General features: G+C 36.5%; 1 protein-coding gene across 1 annotated transcript; it reads left to right on the top strand.

Moving 5' to 3' along the window:
• Window positions 1-255: 255 nt before the first annotated feature.
• Window positions 256-10,361, top strand: LOC131064685 (probable fructokinase-7). Its single transcript, XM_057998920.2, has 7 exons — window positions 256-788; window positions 7,252-7,454; window positions 7,709-7,921; window positions 8,083-8,280; window positions 8,431-8,568; window positions 8,669-8,785; window positions 9,930-10,361. The coding sequence occupies exons 1-7, from the start codon at window positions 608-610 to the stop codon at window positions 10,062-10,064; spliced, it is 1,185 nt and encodes a 394-aa protein (XP_057854903.2). The 5' UTR covers window positions 256-607; the 3' UTR covers window positions 10,065-10,361.
• The last annotated feature ends 205 nt before the right edge of the window (window positions 10,362-10,566 follow it).

Raw genomic sequence — 10,566 nt, 5'->3', positions numbered from 1 at the left:
TGATTTCTCTAACATCAAACAATACAAATTGTCTATCCAAACAATCAAATGCACCTTTGATCTTATCTCTTAATTAAAAAATCCAACATCAAGATGGAAGAAAACCAAGGCGGAGAGAGCGGAGCCTTTTGTGTCGTACTGGTAAACGCAAATTCATGCGATTCATGCAAAAAAAAAAACGAGAGGCAACGTCAGCAAGTACCGAGAGTCCTCGTAGACTTTGGATCCCTGGCCTAAAAAGGCGCCCAAGGGTCGCGTACGCCATTAACCGGGTACGAAATAAAAATTGCAAGAGTGGTAACGACAGGTAGGTGAAGAAGTAGCTGAGAGACTTAGATGATGGTGGTATTGGAATTGGGAGTGGGAGTGGGTCTCCATTGTTGTGATCGCCTGCCGGCGACGATGTTGGATGCCTTACCTACATACAGCGTGGGAACCAATGATCAACTCAACTAGCTACCACATTATACATATTATATAATGCTGCACGACTTTCCAGGCATTGTTCTCGCTCAGTTTCGGACCGTGCAACTCTAGCACGACCTTCGTCACCGTTCTTTCACTCTGTGTTAAGTTCCAGACAATAGATCGGAAGGCACGCTACATAATGGAAATGACTTGTGGTGCTTCTACTGTGGCCTTGCAGATTGGGGGAGGCAGCTCTGCGTTATGCGGGGCCAAGTCTTTTAACTCGTCGATTCTAAAATTGGCTTCTAAGGGCTGTGCCTCCCGACTGGAGATGAAGCCCCTGCTTCACTTGGCTCCACAAGCCGTCAAAAGAGCTCCGGGTACGCTGCTCATCCACTCCTTATGTTAGATCTGCTTGCTATGTGTATTGTTTTATGGGTTTGACCTCTTAAGCTAGGCATTCTGTCGATCTCAAATAATATTTTTTTCTTCGTCTTCTTGTAAATGTTTTTATGTGAGGCTTCGTTTATGCGATTCCTTCACCTCGGTGGTGGAGGATTTTTAGTTTCAACTCGGAATTCCTTGTTTTTCCTTCTGGATACTCAATTAGTCGACATCTGTTGTGCAAGATTCATTTTTCTTTTGATTTGTCAGGCCGCGCTACTGTTTTTTAAAATGGCAGCCCCCCGATCAGTACGTGGATGTGACAAATACTCTTAACTGAGAACTCAAGCATTTAATTCAAGCTGAAATCAGGACGAATCGGTGTCGGGGTTTGACCTGGTGTGATCGTGGACCGCTAGACAACGCCTTTGCAGGCTACAAATACCCAATGTTGTTAACAGAAAGGAAATGCCAAATTTCCGTGCGCTGTGCCGTGTTCTTGGAAAACTATACCCTTCTTTAAAAGTTCTTGCCATAGTTTATCACGCTTGAAATCAGTTAGTTGTTAGGTTAGTTGTAATTGAGACTAATTTTGGCCACAGACAAATTCTGAAGAAACTTGGGCTTCGTTCAGAAACATCAATACCTTCTATCCAAGCTTGAAATGAGAATTATTTGGAACAAATATGTATTTTAAGAAGTTTAGAGACCCTGGCAATTTTTTGGAATTTTGAATTTTTAGTGGGTCAAGTTTGATCCAAATCTAAACACATTTTTTCAGCATTCTTTATATTTATATCAAAATGTGGCAGATTCTCGAAGAAAGAGTGTTTTTTCATATAAATTTAGGAAAGTTGTTTGATAGATTTGGGAAAAAATGAACAGAAGCTGCTGTATCCACATTCGTATCAGAGCTCGGGGCTTTGAATCTATTTGAAGAGCCCTGTGATACCATCTTGAAAATTGTGCCATGGACTTATACCAGACCACGACTCTTTCCTGATGGCAATTCTCAAACACATTATCAGGGGTCGGGGGGTAAATATGGCTTTCCCTCTCATTTCCTCTCTTTTTGTTGTCCATATCTGGTGGGCAACAGATCATCCTTTGTATTGTACCTTCAACTATTTTTTTATTTATATGTTAAAACTAATTTATGTAAGTTTTTAAGCCCTGATATCTTGTGTTATCAGATCATGTTTTGTATTGTACGTCCAACTATTTGGATATTTATACATGAAGCCTTATGTAGATCGTCCTTTGCAGTCTGCCTCCAACTATTTGTATATTTATATGTAAAAACCTTATATACTAAAGGTTTTGATCCCTGATACTGCGAACTGCTGGAAACGGATGCATATACACATATAAGACCCTGATCCAAGTATGGTCTGTTTATGGGTACCTTACTAACTAGCAAATACATCCCCTTTCTACAGGTTCTTCTGAGTGGAAAATTCGTCCCCTTCAGCAGGTTCTGCTGAGGTATTGCCTGGGTTAGTCTCAGAAGAACCTGGGGCATATCTGGACTGGTCATATTAGGGGCAAGTCCATCCAAGGTCCCAATTTTCTTTTTTTCAGTGAAAAAACTGAAACAAATGTGAAACCTACGTATTGCAACATGTAGTTTGAATGCTGACTATTGCTTTTGTATGGATCCATGCTTTGTACAGCCGCACCAAACCCAGGGAAAAGCAATCAGTGAACTATAGTTCCTGAATCCGAATCAGAAACTTACATTTTGGGTTTATACATCTGTTTGATCCATTTTATCTCATCTTTAGGTAAAAAGATGCTTTAAACGCTACTTTAACTTTAATTTTTGGTCTATGAACGTTGAGTTCCATTAATCACTTTGGCTCATCTACAGATATTCATAGGATTTCTTTTGCTTTCTGAATGCCAGTTAGCCTGATATGTCTTGTGCTTGTGATTTATTGTATAAATGGATTTTTCTTGCCTCAAAACATAAAAATCATATTTTATAACATAGCCTGATATGTGTAGTACTAGTAATTTATCATATAAATGGGTTTTGTTTCCTTCAAAACACGAATGTCATATGATATGACACATAAGCTTTAAATACCCTCTATACAAGGAAATATGACTTTAGTAATTTCTATACATTGTTCAAAAGCACAAAGATTTAAGTCAAAGGTACCAAATTTGGGTAGCCTGACTGATGCTATAGGCAACATCTCTATGGATAAAATTATATTTGTCCATATAAGTATGGAAAACTATACATGCAGCTCAATATGCCCTCTTTCCAACGAATTAAACATCTGGATATCTAATTGGAGAATTATGTGCACTTAAGTCACAAGTATTGTTTTAGACCTTCACTTGTAATCTTCTTTAAAGGCATTTATGGATGATAAAATTCTGTTTATCCATAGGAGTATGACAGGCTATGTAATCAGATCAAGAAGTCCTCCTTGCAACAAATCAATCTCCAATTTAGGTATCAAATTTGAATATAATGTGGGCTGACGTTGCAGGTAATGTTGTTGACCTAGTTTGTAATCATCTTTCAGGACGTTGATGGTGATATTACACCCTCTTAGAAGGTCTAAATCTCACAAAATTTGACGCAGAAATCCAGAAGTTCTTTTCAGCGCAAGAACTTACAACTGATTTTGTATTTTTTCCTTGAACTTATTCTCTCTGCAATACAAGGCACTGAAAAATACTTCATAGGTGCACTGGTTTCATGGTCAACATTGGCAGGCCGTTTCTCCTTATTTATTTAAATCTACACAGGCAAGTCATCTTCAGCTTCTAATTTGTCAGGATATATCTCCTTGCTCATAGATCTTAATCTGACGAGATTCCTTACAGAAACTTTAGGTAATCTACTTCATAATGTAACAGTTTATTCTTGATTTTGATACTTCTACGAGAAGTTTACACTCTGGAACATAAAATATTGTTTTCTATATTTTTACGTGATTTGGCCTTACTCTGATATCAGTTGCTGTTCTTTAATTGCACAAGACAAATACACAACTTAGGATAATCAGAAATGTGCTCGTTATGAATAATAATAGGACTTATTTTATCCACACAGTAGAGAAGGATCCTAAAAGTAGAGAAAGGCTCACCTGCAACCAAACATGAAGGAAGATTCCTTCAAGATGCAAAACAAAAAAAAAAGTATAACGGTAATTTATGTTGTTCTACTTGAAATGATTATAACGACTTATGTTTTTTTTCCAAAAACAGTATATACCTATTTATATCACTTGCAAGGATGTCCAACTTCATGGCCAATGCCCTCAAGACTTAACTAATGTGTTGGACATCTTAATCCTAATAAAGCTCAACTAATCGAGACCAAATAAACTATTAAGAGTTTTTTACATGAGATAATAGCTATGTTGACCCTTGTGGGGACAACATTACCTTACCCCTTAGAAAGCTTTGCCTTGGACTTGCTGGTTCTGTAGTTTCCCTACTTGATTTGTGTGCTGCTTGTATGATGTGGGTTATTCTTCTGTTGCGTCTTTACTTCTAATACATTTGTTAGGCCATTTTGGACTCAACGTGACATTCTACTAGGCATTGAGGATAGAAAAGCACATCTGACAACATTATATTATTTGCAAGGGTCCTCAATTTCATGGACAATGCACCAAGACTTATATTGTAAGGGCTCTCCTAGTAAGCCATTGAAAGTGCAGAATAAACCTGTATTTATATTTTATTTTCCTTAATTCTATCTTTATGTCAATCGTTTTAATCTAATACAATAAGTTGTCTTTATTTTTACAATTGTCAATGTAATTTATCTCTAGCAACAATAGTGTAAACTACAATTGGAATTGATTGCTTGAGTTTATATTTTTATTTCAAATTGCATGACAACAAAGTAATTGTCTCTTAAATTTGCTGTACTCAAGCAAACATTTCTGAATACACAAATAGAAGAAAATTATTTTCAAATACTTGCATTTTACTTTCATGAAATACGTATTAATTTGTGCCTAATTTAAATACATCGCATTTCAGTATGATGTTCACCCATCAGTAAATAAGACACAGAATATCAAATTTTACGAACACAATCTCTCATGTACTTGCACTATAAAGAACACAGTAAAACTGTACACATCCAGCCATGCAAATAAAGAGGCATGTCTCACCACCCAGCCATGTCTCCCGATTAGGTGTTGAACACTAACCATCTCACAAACCTAAAGGGATCTAAGAAATCACAAGCCTGACAGAAATCTAAAAATGATCCTATTCAGATAACGCCTAGGACAACCCATGAAGCCACCTCATAGATATGTGGGATTTGCTACTTTTCCAACACCAAAATAACCGTAACAGCAACATAAAATTAACCCAAAAGAAAATACAAGTTTCTGCCACCTAAGCAGACAACAACTGGAGGAGAGAATGTCTTCGGTCACATTTAGATTTTCCAAAACCATCACAAACTTTCTTCGATTCCTGAAGACCTTGTTCCTCCCCCATCCTCATAAGGAAAAACAAAGCAAGAGTTCCAAGTCCAATAGGGTATTTAGAACTAAGGGATTAGCAAGGAGCCCCCATGGATCCCAAATTCTCACGTTCTCTCAAAAACAAGCATACAACCAATCCTGCTAATCAACAAATATTCAAATGGGATGAACCTGAGAAAAACAGAGCAAACAAGACATCATAACAGATCAACATGGCAACCTCAAACAAGACTCTCATAATTTTAAAGCTCTCTTACATAAAATGATACACAGTTGAATCGTAAGTGTGGAAAACCCATACCGACCATAATTTTAAAGTAATTCAGTCTCAAAGGCTCAACCAAACACAAAAAAATATCGAAGATGAAATCAACTTCAACATAATTAAATGGACAAAAGAGAAGAGCAAGGAAGTCTGTAACACAAGATCTAAGAGAGACACTTGAAAAGCTGCAGTTATTACATCGTTCTACTTATGGGGACCTATCTTAACTCCACCGTCTGGAAATCTGCTCTAGCTCCACCAGCTCCTTTCTCCTTTTTCCTCTAGTTCCTTCCTCTTCTCTTCTCTAGCTCCCTTATCTTCCAATATCAACCAAAAGTTTGCAGAAAAAGAAATTTTCAGCTTATATAGAAGGGACCTCCCTTTTAGCTAATGGAAAGGGGGCACGTGTCCTTTTTATTCCCTTTCTTGCATGAGCTACTTGTGGTCTTAGTAAACACCTAGGGATTCAACTTATGGTTAAAAGGCCCCTCCTAACGAAAAACCCATGGGACTCCCTCTAATCCTCCACCTAGGAATACTTCACCGCTAGTCTCATAGCTGACTAATCATAGGGTTTTTGCCTTCTGGTAAAAAGGAAAAAAAAAGGATAAAAAATGTTTCGGGAATAGAAAGTGGCATTGATGTGGCAATATGGGTTTAGGGATTCCTCTTATCCCTTTTCATTTTTCCACTGCCCCTGAAATCTGTACACTCATTATACACGTATCAGCACATCCAAGTGAGATAACATACACATAAAATACTCAAATATTGAATTAGTTTGTACATGTATCTAAGTAAGATATCACTACACATACTTTGAACACATCATAATTGGATAACAGAGTAATCATACCATGAATAGGCAGCATCTCCCCATATTTTTAACTATCCATTATCATGCATTATGTTAATAATGATTACATGCCACAAATTAATTGCCAAGTGCAGCAAGAGATAACTACAAATGGTTCGCTGATATGTCTAGAGAACACATGTACACATGTACACGCATGGTGAAACCAAAGTCTCATGGCTGAGATGATACTGTTACATTAACTATTTTATACAATCGAAAATCCATATACAGATTGTGAGACGATCATAATGTACAATGGAAGCATAAAACAGTAAAAGTCTTATCAGTCCATGGGTCGAAATGGAGAAAAGAAAGGTGGAATGGGGTATCACATGGTTAATTTGTGTTGGTTATCTTAATTCTAATGTAGCCCAATTGGTTGACCTGGCAAATCAATTAAGGCTTCGTTACATGGGATGATAGATATGCTGGCCATTGACTCATTGATTTTGTTGTGGCCCTGTCTGATCAATGGCTGCTTTTGTATTCCGTGGATTTTTCTTTTATCGTGCCTTATGATTCATTTGTTAGATCATTTTGGACTCAACGCTCTATTAGACAATGTGGAATAGAAAAACATATGCGGAAACATTAGTTCTGGTTTTTAATCCCTACTTTAATAGGCATTGATGGATATTCTGTACATGCAAATTAGGATCTGTGGGTATGGCATACAAATATTTGCACTGAAGTTGTCAAATATATACAGTACTTTAGGAAAATTACTGCGTCACAATTTGATTAGCATTGCATGACATTAAAAATTTGACTTTAGGCGGGTGACAATTCCTTTCATAATGATGATCTGTTAGACTATATTGTATCCTGCATTACTAATTCAGCAAATGCTGTATTTTGTACAGTTGCAAAAGCATTGGCAGAAGATAATGGAAAATCATCTGAACTTGTAGTCTGCTTTGGGGAAATGTTGATTGATTTTGTCCCAACCATTTCTGGGGTATCGTTAGCAGATGCACCTGCATTCAAAAAGGCTCCAGGAGGAGCTCCTGCCAATGTTGCAGTTGGCATATCAAGACTTGGGGGTTCATCCGCATTTGTTGGAAAGGTAGAAGATGATGATAATCTGAAACTAAAACGAATCAATTCATAATAAGACGTTTGGTCAATTGAATCCCTGACTCTGAAATGTACTCTGCAGCTTTTACGTATGTTTCACATAAATTTTTACTTTTAATATATTGAGACAAAAGAGGGTACATCATATTTGTAACAGTTGATTTGTTTAATGTGTTATCGATTGACCTTTTTAACTGGTTAACTTACTAGCTTTTCCCTTTTTCATGGTTTATCTGAGTCCAGGTGGGTGAAGATGAATTTGGATATATGCTTGCTGATATTATGAAAGAAAATAAGGTAGAGCACAGAGGCATTCGTTTTGATCCTGGTGCTCGAACTGCTTTAGCATTTGTAACATTAAGAGCTGATGGTGAACGAGAATTCATGTTTTTCCGAAACCCCAGTGCAGATATGCTATTAGATGCATCAGAACTTGATGTAGACCTTATCAAACAGGTAATATTAGAAATCATTAATTAGAAATAGAATTTTTCATGAAATATGTTTCAACATGCCTCAACTTTTCATTAAGTTATTGATGAATCATCGATGATCTGTCTGTCTTTGATCCTGTCTAATTCTTGACTTGGTCAATTAATGATTAATTCCGATTACAGGCAAAGATTTTCCATTACGGATCAATTAGTTTGATTGCAGAGCCCTGTAGATCTGCACATTTGGCAGCAATCAAAATGGCTAAAGAGTCTGGTAGTATATTGTCCTATGATCCTAATCTGAGGCTACCATTATGGTCTTCACCAGAGGCAGCTCGGGAAGGCATTTTGAGTATATGGGATGAAGCAGATATAATAAAGGTATATCACTAGGAGTTTTTCTTGATATTTTACCTGTACATTGAGGACAAATCACATTCATTATACATTTTGGTAAGCAACCATCAGTAGCGAGCAAACAGATTAGATTTGGTAATAGTGCCTCTGTTTGTTGGTGGTCTTGTATCGCAGGTAAGCGAGGATGAAATAACATTTTTAACACAAGGCGAAGATCCATATGATGACAATGTTGTACGCAAGCTTTTTCACCGAAACCTTACGTTGCTCCTTGTTACAGAAGGCCAAGAAGGCTGTAGATATTACACAAAGGTATAATTGACCTTCGATATAATTATACCGTGAATTATTAGGTTATAATTGGCTTTTATGATACGATAACTGAAACATGAATGTGTCACTTGTTTAACAGGATTTCAGTGGGAGAGTAGGTGGTCTCAAAGTGGAAGCAGTGGATACGACAGGTGCTGGTGATGCTTTTGTCAGCGGTGTTCTTACCCAGTTGGCCTCTGATCTGACCATAATTCAGGTTTTTTCTTTTACCAGAAAACCTAGGCTTATATTTCATGAAATATGAAATAATATAATTAAGAATTTGCATCGTATTGTACGGCTTTTTCTTCCTAATCAAGTAAGAAAACTGCTGCTCCCTGATATTTATTTTATAGCCATTTCTTCCTGATCAAGCAGGAGAAAGCTAGCACTTCTGCATATATAATATTAAATGTAAGGCTATTTTTTCTCTGCAAGAATCGCTAAAACGTTTGCATATCTAATATTGATTGTCAGGCTATTTTATACTAATCAATTAAAAAATTGTTTAAGGCTGTAGCTAATTATTTTCAGACAGAAACTGACTTGTTTGCTATTATCTTTATATATATTTTCTTATGAGTTGGAAATTGATGTAGACACTTCTCTGGACTTGCATTTTAAATGCCGAGACATTCAGCAAAAGGCTAGAGAGGCACAAGCACACTGCATTTCATATCCAAACTAGAATCTACATCAAGTTCTTTTCAATACATGAGCAGTCATATAAGACAAGACTTGAAAACAGTGGATAATCATCATTTACAAAATTAAAAAGGCATACAGCATCACACTTATTCCTTCTAGCCTCCATTGGGAAGAAACCTCCTATCTATTTCTATTCAAAATGTCCTTCCAACTCTAAAATCTCACGTCATAGGTATCCTGTGGAAAATAGTTACACGCCGAAGACGCATCTCTAGTTTTTCAGAAAAAAAAGAAATCTCTGCAAATGAAAGAAATCCCTCACTCTAGCTTTGGAAACACCACGTTTATAATTGCCATCAATAAATGGGGCAACCATGATACAACTTTTGTTGAAACTTGAAAGCCGGAAATAAACGCTGGATTCAAATACCCTATTTGTAACCGCCCACCATTCCACTAAAGATTGTTCAGTAATTGAGATACCTTCGTAGCTGTAGCTGACTATTCAGGTTAACCTCTAATTTGGTGGTTAATCATTGAATCGGAAATACGTAATTTTAGTTTGTATTGAAAATAAATAAAGAACTTTGAGTTCTTTAAAAACTTCATATTAAGCATCACAAGCATCATGGAAAAAAGAAGTCTTGTTTGGACATGGCCAATGTTATTGATTTGTAATTCCAAACAATCTGAATTGTTTTTTCCTCCTGCAGGATGAAACACGATTGAAGGAGATACTTAAGTTTGCTAACGCCTGTGGTGCAATTACTGTTACTGAAAGAGGCGCGATACCAGCTTTGCCCACAAGAGAGGCAGTACTAGCAGCTTTACCAAAAGTTCTTGCCTAATTATTTCTAATAAGATTTTCTGTCAGAACTATCCCAAAGTAAGTTATTACTAGATTGAAGTTCGTTAATGATCATGAAGGATTTTGGTGGGGTTTGACAGTTCATATTATTTGGATATTTGGCAGCTGTATTGATTCTATTGAGAATTCCATCACCGTCACGGGAACCGTGGAATTTTAATTTGTTTGATTCTGCTATAATGCATAGATGTATTTTTGCTTGCGAGGTTATCGTGATTTTCTTTTCATATAACACTTGCCATGATGCATATATAATTTCAGGTGGGATTTTCAGTCTTTTTATGTATCAATTATCTAGCATGCTTTTACAGAATCAGTTCAGCTGAAGATCACTAATTTGTTTACTTGAAAATTAAAACTAGCTTATCTATATTTTTAAAAATTAAATTAAAACATGTCATGTCTTACTAGTGGATCTACTTTAAAAAATTTGGTCAGCTCACAATGACTAGCTAAATAGATTAACTTCAACTATATTTAAA

The sequence above is a fragment of the Cryptomeria japonica genome, chromosome 8 (genome assembly GCF_030272615.1).
Source record: "Cryptomeria japonica chromosome 8, Sugi_1.0, whole genome shotgun sequence".
NCBI lineage: Eukaryota > Viridiplantae > Streptophyta > Pinopsida > Cupressales > Cupressaceae > Cryptomeria > Cryptomeria japonica.
Note: the sequence above shows the minus strand (reverse complement) of the source record. Positions and strands in the feature narration are given on the sequence as shown.